This window comes from Alligator sinensis, unplaced genomic scaffold, assembly GCF_000455745.1.
Source record: "Alligator sinensis unplaced genomic scaffold, ASM45574v1 scaffold1295_1, whole genome shotgun sequence".
Classification (NCBI taxonomy): domain Eukaryota; kingdom Metazoa; phylum Chordata; order Crocodylia; family Alligatoridae; genus Alligator; species Alligator sinensis.
In genome coordinates, this window is record NW_005841880.1 from 4,380,870 (window position 1) to 4,403,198 (window position 22,329).

The 22,329-nt window shown below is 42.5% G+C and overlaps 1 protein-coding gene across 1 annotated transcript in view; it reads right to left on the reverse strand.

Annotated features, from left to right (window-relative positions):
• Positions 1-22,329, reverse strand: part of RFX2 (regulatory factor X2) — an 87,401-nt gene that overhangs the window by 17,669 nt on the left and 47,403 nt on the right. The window contains 6 exon segments of the mRNA XM_025196528.1: positions 1,799-1,918; positions 6,752-6,933; positions 14,440-14,514; positions 19,792-20,056; positions 21,456-21,535; positions 22,310-22,329. The exon segment at positions 22,310-22,329 is cut by the window's right edge and continues 10 nt beyond it. Coding sequence (XP_025052313.1) covers positions 1,799-1,918; positions 6,752-6,933; positions 14,440-14,514; positions 19,792-20,056; positions 21,456-21,535; positions 22,310-22,329 — 742 coding nt within the window.

The following is a 22,329-nucleotide window of genomic DNA, read 5'->3' on the forward strand; positions in this document are numbered from 1 at the left end:
GAAGCCTATAAAGCCTTTTGTGAATGTGGTTGCAGCCATATCATATTATCCCTATATTGGCTTTATGCTACACATTCATCGTTTATACAAAAGACAAGGATTTCTTAATGTCATGGCTATTATTGGATCAACTGTGTAGTTGGGCTAGAGTTAGACAAGCTTTCAAATGCCAGACATTCAGATGAAGAATGTCTTGCATTCAAAAGCTTGTCTAACTCTAGCCCAACTACACAGTTGGTCCAAAAAAGCTATCACTCTAAAACAGCCTCGTCTCTCATAATTTCCCAACCATCACAGCTACAACATCACTCTTACGCTGCCGTTCAGCATTCTGTAAGTTTAAAATGGACACGTAAATACATGTTCAAATGCTGTTTTACATCTCAAGAAGAGATTGCTGGGGGTGTTTTCCAGAGACGAGACAGGAACTCCTAACACGGGAAATGAAGGGACAAGCGCGCACTACTATTTCACGAATTTTTGCCACGGAGAACAGCCAAGTGTGGCCAGTATTTTTAATGCTAATATATTGGCTGGACCTACACAATCTGCAGCACTGAATCAGTGGGTCAGCAGGGAACTAGACCCAAAGGTAATTTTAAACCATTCTTCACACACGACTTTCATAAGAGCCTATGTGAAGGGGATTATTATAATCTATCACCCATGTTGTGCATCTCCTAGGGATAACCCTGCTTCTCTCAAGAAACAAGAAGGCAACTTCTTTTGCAACATAAGCCTAACAGCCTTGTGGCACACTATAGGGGGGTTCACAAGAGGATGGAGCTGGGCTGTTCTCAGTGGTGGCAGGTGACAAAACAAGGAGCAATAGGCTCAAGTTGCAGCAAGGGAAGTTTAGGTTGAATATTAGGATGAAATTTCTCACTAGGAGGGTAGTAAAACACTGGAATAGGTTACCCAGAGAGGTTGTGGACTCTCCATCCTTTTCAAAACCCAGCTGGACAAAGCCCTGGCTGGGATGATGTAGTTGGGGCTGGTCCTGCTTTGAGCAGGGCGTTGGACTAGATGTGACCTCCTGAGGTGCCCTCATTTTCTGTGATTTACCCACTTGACTAGAAACTTAATTGTACCAAGATCAAATCCGCTTATGTTGTCTCATGCGAGGAGGCAAAAAGCAGAATAAACGACCGAACTATTATCGATGTCCAAAATAGACCATTTAAAAAAAACTCTGAAGCTGGCTTAGTCATCCCTTTGCTTTTGGGGAGCTACGGGAGTAGTAGCAAGAAGTCAGAGTGCCCAAGCTGCCAAAAGGAAATGCCAAAGTTGCTGTGTCACATGCCTTTTAAATAAAAAAAATTCCCTGGAGTGACCAGATGGGAGACTAACAGCAACCCATTTGAATTTCTCGCACTAGATGTTCTATAAAAAAAAAAATAATCAGGACTGCTTCTAATGGTTAAGCACAGATAATAATATGTAGCTGAGATCCTAAAAACACTGAGGATATAGTGTAGCGTTCACCATAGCAACAGGCAAGCTGAGTTCAAACCCCTGGCACAGAGCAGGCAAAAGGCAAGAAGAGCCAGTGGAGTCAGAACTTCTGCTGAAGCGTCTTTATTCTGGCTCCATCTCATGTGTAGGATGGGTACTTTTACCAAACAGCCGTAATTTATCATTTAAATTATACAGATGTTTTAATTTACTGACCTGCCCCATCCTAGCTTGTGGCTTCCCTGCCTGTGCTGTGAAAGATGGAGCCCAAGCATTTGCTTTTTTGGGGGAGACTATTCTTCATGCCTGCAGCTAGATGGGGTGAGCAGCGCTGGGCACATACCTTTGTTTCTGGTGTACGGGCTGTTGCCTCATTGCCATGTACTGGGTGTCTTCCTGCAAGCGATTGAGCGGAGAGTCTGGCTTTAGACGGATCCCATAATAATGATATTTTGAGTTTCCTCTGAAAGTATAACATTAAAACCTTGATGTCAGATACTCAATGGAGATGACATGTTACCCCCGCAATTTACTTTTAGGCCTTGGTGAATGATTTGACAGTACAAATGATTTGTTGCAACACGCATCTGTTTTCTGCTACATGTTGGAACCACTTCTGTCTGAACCTAGACGCCAACTGTGAACAGATTTACTTTGTTCTAGACGCATGTCAGGACCCTAATTTAGTGGTACACACATTTTCAAATGTTGCCATACATAAGATCCTGGAGTTGAGGCTGTAAGACCCTGTGTTTTGATTGTGATCAGGGATCCCTTTATAAGATTTCTTTGAACAGAGCACCCAGCTCTGCTTAAATGTGGTATCATGTTGCAAAACAGGATGCAGTGATGTCTACCTAGCAGTGGGAGCATCTACACATGCATTATTGCGCCTTTTCCAAGGCGCATTAAATTTCGTACCTCCAATGTAAGGTGTTGAACTAATGTGCATTAGGCTGCAGTAGCGCATTTACGCTTTTTTAGTGATGCTTAACGTGCAGGAGACCATTTTACTGTGCATTAGTGTAATGTCACGGTTTATGTGACACTTTAATGGGCAGTAAAATAATTTATTGCTTATTAAAATGCACCGGAACATGCGCCCAGTGTGTCTACTATTTTGTAGCCTAGACCCAGTCTAACCTTTTTTTCAATCCACTTCATAAGGACTTTATTCAAGGACAGATAGCAGATTACTCAGTCAAAATACTTTGGGCCAGATGTCAATTTAATACGCGAAATCAATGGAGGCTTAAATCGCTGACTGTAATGAGGAGCCAGACCAGTCCTTAAAATGGAGCAAAGGTCTCTAGGTTGGGGTGGGGAAAACACAGCCCACGGGCTGGATGTGACCCACCAGGCCATTCTATCCCTAAAAAATTTAGAAAATTAATATTTATCTGCCCTTGACTGCCTGTCATGCGGCGCTCGATAGCTCGCCAAAACTCAGTAAGCGGCCCTCTGCCTGAAATAATTGCCCACCCCTGCTTTAGGTATTTTGGCCATGTTTGTGGCTGTGGCATCATCTGGACACACACACAAACACATAAATACTGTGTTCTGAAAGCACCAAAAGCTGATCCTGGCTGCGCTGCATTCAACACCCATTGGCACCAACAGAGCTGACTCATTCCAGCGACTGAAGAGTGTAGCTGGAAATGCTCTTGGCCGGTCCCCGCCCGCCCACTTCTCAGTCCTTCCAGCATCTTTTTTCCTTCTGCTGCAGTCAGAGGGGGAGACATTTGCCCCTTCATTGAGCTCCCAGCACCAGCCTCAGACTTGGGAAGAGTTGCTTTTGACATCAGTGTAACTGGGTTTGTTTGGGGTTTTTTTTTTTAACAGTGCAGCTGAGGTTTTAGTTCCCAGATGATTTCACTGTCATTTCTGAAGGGTTTTATGCAAGACATTCTCAAGAGACCCAAACCATTTAGGCTATAAGAAACAAGTGTCAGAATTATTATTCAAAAGAATGCTGCAAAGATCTGGGATGCGTTTTACCCTGTGATCTAAGCTGAACAGGATTGGGTTTACACTGCTAAATAATATTCCTTTAAAGGGTCAGATTTCTGTACCTGAAATTAGATAAGCCCTTCACCCAGGACAAGAAAAATCGGTGGAAGTTTCCAGCCCCAGGTTTCCTGCTGTCTATGCATTTTGTGCTTGGGGTGGTTCGGTTTTATGGATGAAATAAACCCATATGAGATTTTGAAAGGCTGAGACTTATTTTGCGCTGTTTGGTCAGTGAAGCAAGCTCTCAAGGGTGATGAAAAGATATTCCACTAAGATTTCAGCATTGCACATGGCTACGTCAATTCGAGTATTCCCGTGAACCGGAGTTCCTTGTAGAGGTACAGTAACCGGCAAAGAAAAAATGTTAAACGAACGAGATGGATAATCAACGCGGCCACGGGCAAGAGAGGACTCATTCTCATTTAGATTCCAGCAAATGTTGCCAATTTGTAACTAAGGAGCCTCCCAGAGAGGTGCTCCCTCACTGCCGATGATTAGAAAAAGTTACAATTTGCAATCTCTGTCTCTTTGGCACTACATTGAAAAGCCTGAACATTTCTTAAATCTAACGATGCTTTCACCCGCCAGCCTCAGTCATTCAGAGAAAGGACCGTTTGTGCCTGGAACCCCTTCTTTCCCTGGGGCAGGAATGATTTCTTTCCAGGTTACTGAAGGGGAGATTTTTTTTTTTTTTAATTATTTTTATTTTTAGCTTTGTGTCGCTGCAATGAGTAATTTCGCCAACCGTATATTAAACGCTCAGTTCTCATAATGTAAGTCAAATAGCTAATGCTTAAACCAATTAAAATAGGCTCAAGGCATGTCCGTGAACCTAAACAAACAACTTTAAGTTAAATAACTATTACATGTATTTATCTAGCTAGCTATCTCTGTAGGTGGTCATGAGAGTTTAATATTTCTGTTTCTGCTTGGCTCTACTCTACTCTTTACAGTCCACCCACCCTCCACTTCAATTGTTTTTAAAGATCAAATTTTCAAAAGCACCCAGAGCCTGCAAACATAGGCCAAATTATTAATAGCATCCCACTCCTATTTAGACACCTATATCAAGGCTAGATCTGCAGAACAGCTCAGTATCAAGCTTGCACCTGACTTTCATATTTTAGGGGACCTATTGTACTTTCATTATTAATGAAAGGCTCCGTTATTGAAGGCACATGGCTGATATTAATAAGGGAACGTAGGAGCCATTAATCATTCCTTACTCCTTCAAAGAATGCCAAAGCGTGGGATCAAAATGAAACCTTTTTTTTTTTTTTTTGAATTTCCATTCCATGGAAAGTTCTGCAGTTTCATTTTTCTGTTCCAATTTGGAAGGACAGCAAATTCTGAAATGCTGGAATTTCCTTGCAGAAATCAAATCCTATTTTCTGGCTGGTTCTAACCATTTTAAAACTTAGACAAGGATTGCAGGGAATCACAGGATGTTTTGTTTTACTGTAAATAGAATATCTTTGCCTTCCCATGGTTAAATAACCTTCCTCCTCTAAAGAACTTTTCCTGAAGCATTTAAATTCTAACTAAATTACTGGAAGGAGTCAAAATCTCCCCCTTTGTATGCCTGGTGCTTTCACAGCTGGCCAGTGAATGTGTCTGGACACATCTGTTTTGGTCCTTGTCTATATACCTGAATATCCATCTTATTTTTGCAATAAAGATGTTATTCCATTAAAAAAAAAAAAAAATCAAGGTTCCTTTCTCCGTTCTGGCTACTAGTTTTATGGATGCCATCATATTCCCTCAGATCAGATGCATCTGTAAAACTGTGCAGACACTTTGGATATATATTGGAAACATCCAGTTGGCATTTTAACAGATTTGTTTTAAATGCCATTTTACCCATTACCATCACATGCCGAATGCTCTTACTCTATTCAGCTTTAGATAGGGTCCTTGCACTTCTTAAAAGGACCAGCCTGCTCATGAAATGCAGCCTGGTGTGCTCCAAGTCTGAAAGGCCAGAGCCCTGCCTCCACCTTAGGGAACTCTGAATCACTTGCCTGAGTCTAAAGATTTGGGGCCAGATGTTGTTCTCATCTGGAACAGAGTAACCGGACTGAAGAAGTCAGAGCTACTCTGTTTTAATTGAGATCAAAATCAAGCTGTTTTAACTGCAACTGAGTTGCTGGAGTCTGGAGCATTAGTGACAGACCTCGCCGAAAAATGCCTTTGCTCCACTGCAGCATTGTTGGGACAGGTAGGGGCAAGAGTTCCAGATTGGAAAGCAGCCTCTCCATCTGCTACAACACTGGCTTTGTGAATCAAAGTGAAACTTAGGTGTTTAATTTCTAAGACAATGGTGGTTATTACTATGAAGCCAACATTCAAATAGAATAAAGATGCCTTGGGAAACCGTCTGTCCACCCACATGCTCCAGCGCTCCAAGTGAAGTCTCTTCAGCAAGAATCTGGCCCTAGCACCACGCCTGCAATTCATTTTGTTACCAAAAAACATGACCCAGCTGATTCATGCCGATAGGGGAGCCTTGCCTCATGACACGTTAAAACTGTTTATGTAGCGCAGAACGGAATGGCAGTTTTCCCTTTGATATACGACTTGGCTGTTTCCCTGGGTCTAACAGAGCTTTGACTGCTGAGTAACAGTCACTAAAACTTTCTGCCCCAGGAACAGAAGGTGAGAAATATTTGCTAGCGTTGGCTGTGAAAGAAGAAGGCAATGGTTTTCCTTCCTGAAAAATGTAAAGGTCAGGAGCCGCTGTGCTTGAGAACATTTTGCAGCCACTGAAAACAGTTCAATAATATATGATACTTGTTTTTTTATAAATTGCCTTTTAGAGCAGGCTCTCCACGCCTTTACCAACAGCACTTACACCTTGTGCAATTCTCTGAAAGGGTCATCCTACCACGGTTTTCCAGAGAGACAAAGTGACAGCAATGGCCCACTGGAGTTTTTACCACCATAGCAGGTGTTGGATTCATGCCACCTAACATCAAGGGCACTGAACGAAGCCTCTCAAACAATCTGCACCAAGTTAAAACGGTGATGCCATAAAAAAAAAGAAAGAAGAAAAAAAGACGGTGCATCACCACCAGTCCATCCAGTGCACTGAATGAGCTTGCAATGAGGGAGACGCGTCTCATGCCATGAGATCCTGTCTTTAATTTGATGAAGTGGCAGTTCAGAAACTTGCTCCTGCCATGATCTTCCAGGAATAGCAGAAAAATGGACAGGGAAAGGCCAAAAGAAAACCAAAATGTACCACTTCTCCAGCCCAGCCCTTATCACGAGCCCCCTGTGTACCAACCTTGTTCCCAGGCGCCGAGTTCTCAGCCCCATGAACACGGAGCGGATCAGTTTTCCAAAGGAAGCGGCGTTCACTGGATCTAGTTTGTGCTCCTGACAGTGCCGCAGGTAATGGTTATACAGAGAGCTCCTGGGGAGGCTCACTCCTTCAGCCGTCTCATAATTGTCCAACAGCCACTGGAGCTTCATGCATAAAAATATAACATTTAAAATCCACAATGCAAAAGACAAAGCATGTTTTGAATATCCCTCCTAAAACCATGACAGCTGCTAATTGCAGCTAATTATCGCTTTATGAAATAAGTGAGCAAAAAGCTATGCCATACCACACCAAAGTAATGTGCACGCTGCCGCTCATGCTTGTCCTTCATTCAGTGACATCGCTGTAGGGGGGATTTGAATCGTGGAAAACATCATCTCAGAGGAGCTCATGGGTTCCAGTGAAAAAGTCAATGATACCTAACGCAATTACAAGGCTGGAAAAACCTCTGAGGAACCAAAATACATGGCTACTCTGTCCGCTAGCACCAACCCCAAGTTTAAACGGGGCCAAAGGAACGTGCTTCAGTCAATGAATCATTGCTCATTTGAAAAACAGAGATGTTTGCAGTTGCTCCCTGTACAACAAAATAAATGGTTACCAAACCGACCTTAAAACTGAGATGTGGTACCAGCTATTTTTCAAAATGTATTGCCTGAACTGTACTCCTCTTGACATTTATGTTGAGTAAAGTTTGCAATTAGATATAAATTATTTATATCCAGCCAGTCTGAAAGGGCAGGTCAGTCGCACAACTACAGCTCATGAATTAGAATATAAAGGGACCAAAATACACACCCCTCTAATGGGCTAAATGCAGTTTTCAAGGAAATAAAACAAAAGCCGCATTTAAGTGACTATGAAAACATATATTAATAAAACGGCAAAAGAAAAGCTAACTGCAGAAGCAGAAGAGAATGCGGATAAGCTATTTCCTTTATCAAGGGCAAGGAAAATCTTAGGGTGTAAACTCACAACAAGGTGATATCAAGGGGCAAGGAGGAAGTAGCAGACAGATGATACAGGCCCCATCAAAATCAAAACTTCAGCTTGCAATGGCAAACCTGGCCTGCTCATTTCAATTGAGTTATTTCCGCATATGTTTGCGTGAGCGCAGAATCCGAGCTGAGGCTGCACAGCCCTTTTTTGCCCAGAATGAGATAATTGCGTTTATGGACATATGTTTTGCAGCTGTAGGTATCAGAGTTGCAAACTTCATCTGCTTCAGGCTAGCTGCGTACCAATAAACCCAAGCTGCATTTTCCGCTTTATTTCTTTATATTAATATGGATTTGGGGGGCTTGCTCAAAGCCCCATTGAAGTTCACTTAACTGTTTCTATTGATTTCACTTGGCTTTGGATCAGCCCAATTGTCACAGCCACAAGACAAGATTCCTTGGGTCGTATGTTCTGAATCCCGCGGTGCACGGGCCTGCCTTCCTACCTCTTTGCATTCACTTGTTCTCCAAGCCATTTCTGTGCATTTCCCAGATAACGAATTTCTAAGCCCACAAGTCCCATAGCCTATTTTAAAAGCACACTGACAGGCTAGCAATCTACATCCATTCAAACCCTTATTTGCAGAGGAGAATGGCCAGCCTGCAGCCCTGAAGTTATTGATTAAACCATCTATAACAAAAGACAGACCCCATGTATTTCTGGCACAACAGACCAGCAGGGGTTCTGTTTCAAATTAGTCCACATCCATGTTAATTTTAGCCCGTCCAATACATGTAGAAGATTCACTGGCCAAGAATTACCCTTGTTCTCTGCTAATTCTGTTTGTCCTGTGAACTGTATTCAGTCACAACAAATCCTTCCCATCTGAACACGTTCTTGTTGCAAGGCAAAAACACACAGCCATACACTAGAGAACAAAGGGCTTAGGATAAAGGAAAAATAAGCCTCACGTTCCATTTGATCTTGCATATTTCCTGACCCAGATTTTTCTGTGACATTTGCCTTCTAAATTCATTTTCTGAGAGCACCATATTTTTTCACTTCTCGTTAATCCATACATATAACTTCATATCGTTCCATGCTTTACAATACGGTCTCCCGCCATTGAATTAGCATCACGATGAAGAGAAACATCTGAGCTTAAATAGGAAATTTGTCGGGATATAAACATTTTTTAATTAATTTTGCCTTTCCTACATTATTAGCATTGCTTTAGATCAGTGATTCTCAACCAGGGTGCCAGGGCACCCTGGGGTGCTTCCAAATCCTTTGAAGGATGCCAGAAGGCATTAGGAGATAAGCGAAGTGCGAGAAAATAAGCAGAAAAGTGTGGCTCGTGCTTATCTCTGCCTGGACAATCAATCCCCTACCCCCATGGCGTACCCACTCTGCAAGGAGGTAAGTACTGTCGTATGTAAATTAGTTCTTGAAATTGGGTGCCACTCAATTCCCAAAAGTTATGGAGAGGTGCCTTGAGTCCAAAAGGTTGAGCGCCACCGCTTTAGAAACTTCAAATGCTAAGACTCTTCAAAAGAAATTTATTTTATTTTCACTTGCTATTGCGTTTACAAGGGCTGAACAACAAGGAGAAATTCTTCAGTGTCATGTTCCCATATATAGTGATCAAATCCTAGTCATTTTTGCTTTGGGGTTTTATGCTGCCAGGACCACATTATGAAATCCTGCAGGGGAATTTTTCCATTGCATCTTTATTTTATTCAGTGGCAACCGTTTCTTTGTTTTTTTGCAAAAATAGTTATTTATTTTACCAAATTCTGAGCCAAATTTGACTCCCAAGAATGGCAAGAAAAGATCTTATAGGACTAGCTCCAAAGCAAGAAGTTCATTTTTAAAAAATGGTTTCAAGAATCTGAAATTTGTTTTCATTCGGCATTTGAATAAAATCTAGATTTAAAAAAAAATTACAAACAAAGTAAACACTTGCCCTGAATAGCCAAGAGCCTGGTGGCCAGGGCACTCTGCTGGGGTGGGGGGGATTTCAGGCTAAGATCCTGCTCTGTGTTATTCTGAGCAAGGCTTGAACCCAGGTCTTCACATCCCAGACTCTTGACTATGCTGGGATTAGCCCTGTTTCCCAGTCTCACCAGAAATTTCACCCGGAAGCTGAGAAATCTTTCCAATGAAGATTTTTTTTTTCAAATCAAAACCATAGAAAGCATCATTTCTGATGTGCGGGCATTTTCAACCAAATACGTTTCATTAAAAGTTTCTCAACCACCTCTAGTAATCCATTCTTAGATCCTGATTTAACTTAAACGCACGGGCCTAACTTTAAACACGTGCTTTAATTCCATAGACTTCAGTTGGATTGCAGTACATGGGCAGGTGCTTTAATCACATTTAAAAATTGTTTCTTTAAGTAAGATCTATGAGCACCCATAGCTAGATCAGGGGGTGCTTATTTTTTTTTTTTTAAATCCACTGAATTGTGCAAAAAAAGGAAGGAATGGGGTAGGGGATTAAACAAAACTGAATCCAAAATAATTCATTTTACATCAAACACTAAAGATCATCAATCTCAGACTCCAGCTGAGCAAGGGAAAAGTCTGGCCATTAGTCAGAGATTTAAATAGTCTTTCAGGCAGCCACTGCTTCAACAAACAGGGGTAGTTAGGCTACAAACAGATGTGGCATTTGACCCAGCACAAAGTGCAATCATTCAGACATCTATAACTGTTGTCCTAAGATAAACCCTGAAAAGGTACATGGGATAAGAAGTGCTAAGTTTATCTTTGAACATTGCAACGTGTGTTTGAATGCCTGTCCAGGGACTGCATCATTGAATCAATGGCAGGAAAGCAGCAGTGCATTCAGCCGCTCGCTACACCCTGGCTGGAAGGGGAATGTACAATATATGTCAAGCCCAGGATTTTTCTGTTCTGGGACAAATACAGGTGCACAACTTGTCCCAAGACAAATGCAACATCTGTTCCTAGCCTTAGATAGGTCATCCCAGGAAATGTAGGCTCAGGTTACTCTGGGCTTTAAGGAACAAGAGCTTAAATTATATCTGGAAAGGAAAAAGACAGAACTGCATAGACTTTGCATTGATGCCAGGTGCCTGCAGTACCTCAGCTCTCTCAGGGGTGGGTAGCCAAGAATTTCTTATGGAAAATCCTTAGACTGGGCATTGTGAATTATTTGTGCATTTCTCTCTCATCCTCTGTAAAGGCATAGTATACTAGAATTAAATCAAATGAAAGGATGTCAGCCTTTGACTACATAACTGCTCCATGAACCATTGTCTAAAGTTCTTGGTCAACTGACTTTTTTCATAGAAATAACATCTCACTCTTTAGCTCACTGCGTTTCCTCCCACTCTGTCAATGGAAAGTTATTCTCTGCAGTAGTTTCACTAGTGATTGCTCCGGTCGAATGTTAAACATCCCCAAAGGACGAATTTGGGGTGAAGTCCTGGCCCCACTAAAGTCAATGGCAAAATTCTATACGTTTCCACCACTTCCCATAGGAAAGTCATCCACTGCCAGGGGAAAAAAAAAGTTTCCTGATGTTCAGCGTGTATTTTCCATTGCTCACCTTTATCCCCATCTTCTTATGCCCACTTACAACAACATCTAAAGCCATTGCTCTGCCTCCTCAATGCCATTTAAGGTTTCAAGGGAAATTTTCAAATGTGGTTGGGCAAAGGTGGGCAGACAAATCCGCATCTAGGCACTTAGGGAAGAGGTCTGATTTTTCGGAGAACTAGCGGCTCCTGCTGGCTTTCAGGACTTCCATGCGTGTCTGGAAGTGCTGTAAACCCTTGAAAATCAAGACACTGCCTTAGGTGTTTCAGGTTGGATTGAAGTCCCCAACATCAGGTACTCACCTTTGAAAACTGTGACGCACTTTGCAAAGCCTCCTCACATGATCTTAAAATACACATACTGACATCCATAGAGTCCAACCTCTGCCCTGCTTGCCTTGGCTTTACATGTCCGAGTGCTCTCCCAGGCATACTGACAGCAAGTCGGTATCATTCCTAACAATGTCACGTGGCACTGGCGGTTTAACCTTGGCCTCAGTTTCTAACTCTTCGGACATATCAAGTGCACTTAAGCATCCACACCAAGAACTTTTTAAAATAACGTGACCTAATTCATCAAAAACATACTACCAAAAATAGCTCTTATTCACGTGAGCAAAGTCCTTCACTTCAGCAACGCTACTTGTGCGACACGGTTCTTTTACAGATATGGCCCAAAGAGGTAGCCTAAACAATCTCCTTATAACGAAACCCTTCTAGGTTTTGAAATCCTGATGTGAAAACAGCTGCTGTTGGCAGTACGGGAATCTCCACTCCAGGAGTTTAAAGAGCTGTTATAAACCTGAGAACACAAAACACCAGGAGACTTTCCCTGTGCTTGAAGAAGGGTGTCTGTGCCCGAAAACTGGCAAAGAACAATTTTTCCAACTATTGAGTTGGTCTCATCAAAGATATTACATTTACCCAATGAACCTTGCATAACATGAAGGATGACATGAAATAAAAAGAATGCAGCTTAGCACATAAAACTTTGAGCAGAAACAAAAAAAGAACAACGAAGCCCTAACTAATACTATAATTAAACACTGGCAAACAACTTTCCTGGGGAAATAACCTCTTCACTAGAGGGACCAAGCCAGGGGAGGAAAAAAATCAAATTTTACTATCCTTCCTTGTGATCCTAACACCACTTACAACATTGAAACTTGAAAGGTTTAAATATCTATTAGCTTTCTCTTTTCCATTCCACATCAGTGCGGACAGGCCCCATTGGCCTTTAACTGTATGATTCTCAAGCAGTAACACAAAAGTCACGATGGATTCATATTTTCATGAAACGGGTTATTCGTTGCAGGTTTTGCAAAGTCCTCGTTGGAAGAGAACTTAAATTTGAAGCATCGGAATTATGCACGACGCTTGGGAGAGATCGTGATCCGTGTTCTTTAAACTGTAAAGCAATTTAATTTAACGTAGCAATTCTGTCTTGTACTCATGGAAGAAATGGCAACGGTGCTCATGAGAAGCAAAATGAAACGAACCAGCCAGTTGTTTCATTCAGTCAACAAGGCACTGCAGAAAGGCATGCACAGAGCAGGGCACAAGCTTGCAAGGAAGCAATCAGTGGATTCGTGATTCAGATTTTTTTTTTTTTTTTTAATAACGTTTAATGTCAGGAGCCTTTTTGCCTCTACATAAAAAGAAAACCATGACTGTTGACATTTAAATGGTCACCAGTCACAGCCAAGTAAGCCGAAGGTCCCGTCCTATCAACCTTTTGCACAACTGTAGACAGCCAGTCAAATTATGATACAGAATATTCTAGGAGAATTTCAATGTTTCCAGCTCTCCCCATCCCATACAGTGTTTCATAATATTTCGTGTTTATCTCATTGTTCCAGATCCTGGAGTCCCATGATTAAATTAAAAGCTTGATTAAAAGAAATAATAATAACTTTATGCATTTAAATGAAAACGACGTTTGTTTTCAGCCTCTATTGTTGCAGAGAATACGTTTGAAATGAGATTCCTACAGGCTCCGACTTAGGAAGTGCCACAAAGTTTTAAAACCAGATTGCATGATTTTTGAGTCAAGATCTTGTGATGTTTTTTTGAACGCTTAAGGAAGGTCATACCAGAGAAATCAAATTAAATCAAGTTATTTGTGACTTTATATAATTAAAACGTACTCAGAAAAAAAAATCTGGTAAACTTCCTTCCTTAGTCAGTTTTGGGGAAGTTCACCGCGGTGCAGGAAACCCCTTTCTGATCTCATGGGCTATTTTGAGTGCTGTTCTACTCCAAGAGACTGCTTTAAAATGGGTCAGTGTGGGATCCCATGTGTATTGCCATAATTTTCTACATGAAATACGTTCAGTTTATGAACATTTTTTTCCTCTCCGACAGCTCAAGAAACCTACCCTGGGCTCTGAGAGCCATGCTGGCTTATTTCCAGCTTGTGCACTGGCCACAAGTAAAAACGCTTTGCAGCGGCTGTAGCTGTGCTGCCTTGCAGGTCTGATCGAGAGCGCAATCATCTTAAGGCAGCGGGAATGCACAAGTAGTTTGGGAACTGGAATTTCAGGACTACTTCTGCAGCTTGCTGACTATTTTACGCGCGTGGTAGAAACAAAGCTTTGCTTGGTGAGGTCCGTAAGCCATCATGCAGAAGACTTCACGCAAAGAAAAGAAATGGTCGGTCTTATCAAGAACAGAAGATGTCCAGCAAATAGGTCTCAAGTAACATTGCAACAGGGATGGCTTTTCCTAGCTACCAGGAGAGAAAATAAATATGTACCAAGATATGCACATAGCATTTGCCTTTGCTTTACAATGTTTGGAAATCTCTAGTGAAATCACTCTAGATAAGGGGTGTAGGGACCAACAGTTTTCCAGCAAAGCATACTTAAAACTCCAGCAGCTGGAAACAAATTTTTCTAACAGTTTATATTGCAGGCAGATTAAATCAACAAGTATGGGGCAGAGGCAGTTAACAGAGTCCAGAGCATCTTGGCAAGCAAATGTTTTGCCTGCTCTTGGTTTTACAGTCCGGGCTGCCACGGGGAGAGCCGCCAACCAAGTCTTAGGCTGTTTGGCTTTGCCCAGATTGCTGGTATACAAAACTTCTATAAATAACACTCTTCCCAAAGCAGGAAAAAGATTGTAAAGTCCAGTAATAACTTACATGGCTGTTGAGCAAACTGCTTTTGTGTGATGTAATCCCTTCATTTTTTTGTAGGTTTTCAATCGCCATTTCAAGCTAAAGAAAACGTGCACATAAAAAAAAAAAAGAAAAAGAAAAGAAAGGAAATCAGATAGTTAGCAATAAGCCAAAGATCTGTCTTTTATATCTGAGTAATGATTAATGCTTTCTATCCACAGGCTTGTGACAAAGAGGCGAGTAGATGAGATACAGTCCTCAATGGATGAAGCCACAGCGAAGAAATGTTATTGTACCACATGCAAACTAATTGTACAGCAAGAACATATGAGGGGTGAAAGAGTGAAACTAGGATAATTTCAGAGCTTCCATGGAATATGCCCTGTTCTTAAAGTAGATATCTTTTGCCTTTCCTTTGCCCCCTATATAGCAAGTCACTCATACGAAACTGCTCCTTGTAGAAACATGGCTAAGTGGAGATTCACTACATAAAATTAGTGTGTCACCATCATCTGACTGGGAAACCCACATTAATAACTTTAGTTATTAGCACTTCCTAAAGAAGTGAGAGCTGCTGAATGAGATGCCAAATTCTGCAAATATACTGATTGGCATGAGTTTTCCGGTCTAAAATCCTACAGGCATGGGGACAGGAGGTATCAGATCTTTGTGGCTTAAGCAGAACTGGGCCTTGTCTGTGGCTGGATAGATCTCCAACCAAAACCTACATCTTTCCTTAGGGGAGACTATTCCCTCCCAGCCAGGACTGTGTTGATCTTGTGTACCGATCTATGCTGTTCAGTGGAGTCGGTCATATAAGAGCTCCTCTCAAACCTGGGGGAGGTTTACTCTGAGAGAAGAGAAGCTGTGGACAGAAATGTTACAGAACGCAGTTTGAGGATAGGGGGGAAATAATCCATTCTCCCAATACTAACATGCAGACAAGGGGCTCTTGGAGCTACTGATCTGACTCCTACGGGAATACAGATCCCTGGACAGTGTGTGTCAGAGAACGCCGGCTGTTTGCAAGTGAAGAAAACTAACCAAAAAGTCCAAGCTTAGGGCTTGGGCAGGTACCGAGCCCTGCTATTCATCTCCAGTAAATACACACATCAGAGAAAAGGCCAAGGCAAATCATGGCCCAAACCAAGCGACAGGACAAAAAGGCACATAGCATCTTGGTAACTAATGACTCATAATGCAAGTAAGCAGAGACATTAATTATTCTTCTTCCTGAATGTGACTTGGTCCAGATGGCTCACAAGCTACAGCCGTATGGGAGAGAAACAGTTCGGCAGAAGCACACACACGGGGCATCAACAGCATAGATCGGCAGGTGTGAACGTTACCACATTAGCCAACAGCCAGCAGCCAGGAGGCAAGGTGCTCTGTTTGGGGTTTGCACTTTGCTAGCCAAAAAGAGGGCAGCCTTCCTCTGGTCTCCTTCATATGTTAGCCAACTCCTTGCGGTCCAGTTTGCAATGTGGCTCTCAGGAAGGTAGTCATAAGATAAAGGGAGAATCAAAGCAACTAGTTTCAAAGTCAGAATCTGCCACACACCAAAGGGAGTGGATGGATTGAGAGCTTTTGAAGTTGCATTCAGTAATCAAGGATGTGGCTTGCACAGTATCTGAATAAAGATAAGTACCCAGCCTCCTACACAAATCTCTCCAGCGTTAATTCCTTGGTTTCTGCTCATTAAATCATAAGACATGACATACAGAACAGATCATAAAGGTTGTAGCACCCATTGGTTTAGCATTACACTATCCAGCTAAAAATAAGGACTAGTCTCAAGGACTAAGTCTGCTTCATTGGTTTCTAAGGAACCTCCTGTGAAATAACCATGAGGAACCAAAACTCATCAACCGTTTGTTGACGCAGCCTTGAAGGAATGAGTAAAAGTATCAGAGGGTAACACCACTTTCTTCTCCTGATCAGGACAGAGAGAAATAATGAAAGTATCTTCACGGTGTGCACACTCCCATAACACAGTGACAAGGAAAATGGAAGCTGAAAACACCAACAACACACATACACACATTTCTACAGTCTGGGTTTTTATGTTGTACATCTGCCAACATCCTAAAGTTGCAAAAATAGTCATCAGCGAATTACACTTCTGATGATACCGGCAACAGCACACCCTACAGGAAGATGCACCAAGTCTCTGGTACTTGGGGATTTCAGTGCTTTTGGCCGGCATAAAACTCATGTGGCTGGATGTGGTGTAGTTCAGCAGAGCTCGTTAAAGTTGCTATATCTTTCACACCATCTCTGTTCCAGGTTTAGTCTGAGTAAAGAGAAGTACTAGATCTCTTGAATATGCTCCAGGGCACATGGCAAGCCAGAGACATGCATCACTTAAGGGTTTGCCAGGTCATTTCATGGTCACGGATGTACAAGGTGATGACAAGTCTCTATTAACTGCTAGTCACTAGCTGCTAAAGAGGGTGACAGTGTGGGGATTATACCAAACGAGCTACCATCCCATTGATTAACTGGGTTTGGAGTGGATGGAAAGATGACAGAGGTTCTGAATAGCTATTCAGATGAAGTCATAAGCCAGACTTTGCATTTCTGAGCTTGAAGTTGAGATTTATTGATACAGATACATACATGCCTCTAGCTACAGGCATGATGGCTGGGTGCAGCTATTGCACTTTAAGTGCACAGAAAGCATCCTAAAGCCATAACTGAACAGACATTCGCAGCTCTTATAGCACTTCAAAAATGGCAGATCGTGCTCTAAATTAATCCTCGATGGCTGAGGTATGAGACTAAAGTGCATTCTGTTAGAGCGCTTTATCGAATGTCTGTGCCAGATCTTATTGAGGGTTAACAGAGCATTATTGCCACCATCCCAGAGGATGTAGCGCAGGGCTGCACTGTAGCCTCAGGCAGAGCTTATTTGCTCTGCCCAAGTGCCGGACCAGCCCCATCCCCTCTGCTCCCAGCCCCACCTCCTCCCTCTAGCCAGCTGTGAGCTGCAGCTGGGGGGAGCAGGGGAAAAGAGGTTCTTTCTCCCCACAGATGCCCTGGCCCTGTGGCATGCAGCTGCCTGGCCAGGGAGGCTGCAGGGGAAGGCCTGGGATGGGGAAAAGAGGGGCACATTAATGCCACCCGTGGCCAATGTAGGCAGGCTCCAAGATCCCCCCCCCAACCCTGCTCCAACAAACAGCCAACAACTGTTCGGTTTGCTCATGCTCTAACTTATAGTGCTTTAAGTAAAGCGCAATAGAGCGCTTCTCCCAGGGGCTTTGTGAGTGTCTGTATTTAGCCGATATGACTTACGGTTTAAGCAGTCTGGTAGAGGTGCTACCTATAAACCAAGAGCAATCCCTATTCCAGCCATAACTGCAGCCCTGCAGAGATGTTGGGAGCATGTTTAAACACGTGCTTGTTCCTCAGTTCAAACAAATCGTTACCAAGTCTTTACATCCTGCGCCAGACTCTTTCTTTACAGGCCAAACTTCCCGTGATAAAACTCTGCAGCATTTCTTATGCTGCTGCTAGTTTTTGAATACCAGCTTTTGACCGCAGATCTCTCGTCTGAGGATAGTCCTACCTCTCCCCACGAATGTCTTAGTCAGCTTCCCTCCCCAGCCCTCTCCACTGCCACGTTCCCTGTCACTGCCAGTAATATGACCACCTTTCCTGCTGGTCGAGGCTGCAATATGGGAAACATTTGAGGCGCAGGCAGAAGTGACAATTTTCACCTGATCTGGCCCCTGAAAGCTCTCTACTGCCATAACTAAACACAAGTGCATAGCTGCAGGGTGCTTTAAAAGAGCCCAATCCTGTGAAAATCTGAAGGGTTCAGATGAAGGCGCTCCAAAGTGACCCTCAGTAACTTCTGTCTGCATGCTTGGACTCTTGCCATCTTTGCACCGCACACCCAAGCTGTATCCAAATCCCCCCTTGCCTGGATATTTGTATGAGCTACGCTTTGCTTTCCAGCTCCCTAGCCAAACCTCTGAAGTCCCCATTATATCCAGCTTCCATTATAGCAACTTCACCTACTCTGGCCTTTTCACCACCCTGCTGTCCTCCCTTCAGTCTATACAAAATGTTGCAAACCATCATTATTTTTTCACCCGTCAATGTGACCAGGGCACTCCCTTTTTGAATCCCTCTCCTATTTCAACTTGTCACAGCCTTCAAACCTCTGCAGAGCTCTCCGCTCCCAGCTGCAGCCTACTCTTACGCTTCCAAAAATACATTCTCCCCCACAAACTAACCTTCCTCAAAGAAACTTTTTTCTTCCGTCTCTGAAAGCAAGACACATTTTTCCCACACGCATGCAAAAAGTTACCCCTGCCAAAATCCTCAATCAAGCAAAATTCAATCCTGGATTAGTGACAGCTCTTTTCAGCATGAAAATGCAAGATCTTCAAAGTCTCATTTCATAAATTTGCAGGGCTAGAAATGAGAATTGTGTTGGGCAGATTTTCAGAAATATTCAGGAATCAGCAGCTCCCACTCTTTTCCCCCCAAGTGCTGTCCACATTGGGAAGTCTGGCCATGTATGGCTGTGATTATGCCTCCATATTTCTACATGCATCCACTTAGACAGAGAAGGTGACCCCAGTCCCACCAGAACACCAGCTCCAATGAACTTCTGATAGCATGTATTTCTAGGCCTGGAAGGTCCTTACATAACAGCCTTGACACACACAGCCACAGGTAAGCTATTTTAGCTCATTTATAAATATTTTTTATCCCTGTAGAGTTGTGCTCCTGGTAACTAAGTATTTGAATTTACAGGCAGAAGAACAAAAAAAAATAATGCCAAAAATATTTTAAAGTTCTAAAATAAATGTTATGCAACATGTGGCATATAAAAAAAAATACACAGTGCCATAGGGAACCACGAATGCTTTTCAGTGAGCATTCAGAACAAGCTATTTAACACACTCCTAAGTAGAGGTGTGTGAATAGTCTTTTTTTGAGGCTACCTGGGAGAATTGAAAAAAGAAAATTCATTTAGGATGAACTGAAACATTTCAGTTTCTGGTATAATCCCTTTTTATTACATTAAGTCAAATTAAAAAAAAAAAAGATATTTTGAAATAAAAGATTCCATTTTAAACTGGCAAGACAAAATTGACTTTTTGTATTTTTTAGGCAAGAGTGTTTTTTGCCAAACCCCCACACTTCACCCAGCTGTGCTCATAAGCAATGAGACATCCCAAACTCCTACTGATAACATGCTTGTCCAGTATCGCACCACCGTGTCTTCCATCACTCTCCTTTACATTACATTTCTCAATAGACACAGAGCTAGTGATCTGACGTCTTATTTTTCTGAAGTCTTTTCTGTTCCCTTAGAATAATTCCTGGCTCTGTAGCGGCAACACCTGCAGGGCTACATACCGTTGCTGGAGAGGAACGTGAAGTATGTGACAGAGAATGTCTAGTGTTTTCCATCCCCCCATGAATGAGATAGGCTCCTGAGCTGGAGAGGATCTGACTTCCCCCAATGTCCATGGTGATGCCCACCATGCTGTGAGAGGGAATGGCTGTAGGAGAGGATGCCGCTGTAGTCACCTGAGCTCCACCTCCCTGTGGCTCGAAATAGGAAGCTGCACTGCTGGGGGCGTAAATCTGAGCTTCGGTGTTGTAGGAGTAGGCAGCTCGTCTGTCAAAGAAACAATAGGGTTAGGATGTGAAGCACACGCAGGCGAGGGGGGCTTAGTTGCCTAATCTCACTTACAATAGGTTCTGCAATCTGTACTAAATTTTAAAAGAGCCTTGGCTGTACTGTGGCTAGGATTTGCTGCATTGAAATGTAGCTTCAATGTAAAAGTCAACTTTGATAACACTAATCTCACCCGTGGCAACCCTGAAGTAGGCCCCAAGCCACAGCCCCAGAGCATTTGGCCTTAGACGTGCAATGTTGGGACATGCACTGTAATAACGCACGGGGTCTGGGAAGGGCCATCATCTCCGTGGCCTGTACCATAAAACCTAAGGCACCTATGTCCCATTTATACTTTTAATTGCGCTGAAATTTTGCTTGTACTGGATAAAGTCTATTTAACTACACGGCAATACCCTCCTTCTGTAAATCCTGCTCATTTGCCCATTTAGTTTATAGTAGCACCTTGAATGAAATAAGCTATACCAGTTAAAGCACTTCCTTACTGGTACAACTGTCTCCACAAAAGGTTTTGCTGCTAGAGAAGTCTCATTACAAAAGCCACAGCCTGGCTGGCAAAAGTTTCTAATTGTAGACCAGGCTTGAGGCTTGGAAGTGCCCATTGAAAACACAGCTTAAAAGCATAAGTCATTTGAACTTTTGCCAAAACTTAAGAAGTACAAGCCTTAAGTACAAGAAGGACTTAAGAAGTACACGGTAAACAGAGCTGGTTAATTTTTTTTACATCGAAACATTTCCCTGCTCTCCCCTCCCCACCTCCCACTAAATAAAATGGACTTTAAATCAACAGAACTCTTTACATTTTTTGACATTTAGTTAAAGAACCAGAAATTAAGTCTCATAGGAAAGGGAAGTGTTTTATAAATTTCTTGTGATACATTGGGAATTTTTAGACCACTCATAATAAAGAGTGTCAGCCATTGGTCAAGTATTTAGTGACCAGAGGATCCAGCCTTTGGGAAGTCAACTAGAAAAGGAACCTCCTTCTTGCAGCAATTTAAGGAAATTCTGAAGTTTGGTTCAATTCTGCACTGGGCAAATTTTCATCCCAGAACATTTCAAACCAAGCAAGTCATGGACTTGAACTTGAGTATTTCACATCCCAGACAATGCCCTTGTCCTGCTATCTCCCCCCACCCCACCCCGGCTTTTATGGGCCCCCATTTCCAAGAGCAGCATTGGACAAAATAGTATATTTACAACGGAAAATACAACGACTGACAGCATACACAGCCCCACAGGAGTACATGAAATGGTGAGTAAGACTTTGTGTGCATCTCCCCAACTGTGCGGGCTTTGATTCTCTCTCAAAGAAAGCAAAATGGACTTTCACTTCTACCAGAGGGGCTTTCTGTAGTGAATGAGAGGAGGTTCTTACATGGTCCCATTGGTGTAGACAGCCTCTCCTCCCTCCACATACTGGACTTGAGCTGGGTACACGTGCTGCACAGCTTGCACCTGAAACAAATAGCAAAATGCCGGGTTTATAGAGGAATTATTTTTAAAAAGCAATGGCAAAGCTACACACATACATACACTATATACATATACATATATACATATACATATATATACATACACACACACACACACAGCGATAGCACTTAAAGTGGTGGCCAAAACTATTCAAGAATCAACAACTTTACCTTGACATTTGGATTATTTTTGGAAAACCCAAAATTCTGGGGCGTGTGTTTATGTTCAAATCAAAAGGAGGCATGAAAATACACAAAGTAGGCAATGGCCATCATCGTGCCTGGTTCTCCACTTGCAGCCCCATGCACCCACTGCATTCGCACAATTTAGCACCTTTTCCATAAAATAAGTTTAGCCCTGAAAATAAATCTTGACAGAAGAGCAATTTTTTTTTAGAAACAGTCCAGCAATTTTAAAAAATAAACATGCCTCCCAAATCTTTAATGTTAGACAGGCATGGGAGAGGGGTGCTAAAGAGAGGTTTCATTTTAATCCTTAACTGTGAGAGTCTCTTTTGTTACCAGTCCAAAGCAAGGAACAATCAGATGCAGGGATCATGGAAATTGCTCTCCTTGCCATCTCAAGTGTCCCAATCATACACAACTAATTAAATATATAGATTTTAGCAAATAGATGCTGTATATAGTTTCAAGAGACACCCAGGGGACATGGAGGTTAGGAAGGGGCGGTAGATCCTATTTACTCACTGATTATTCCATGGCAATAGCCATTACTTCTCCACTGCATTGACCTTACCTGCTGTGGCACCTGCTGAA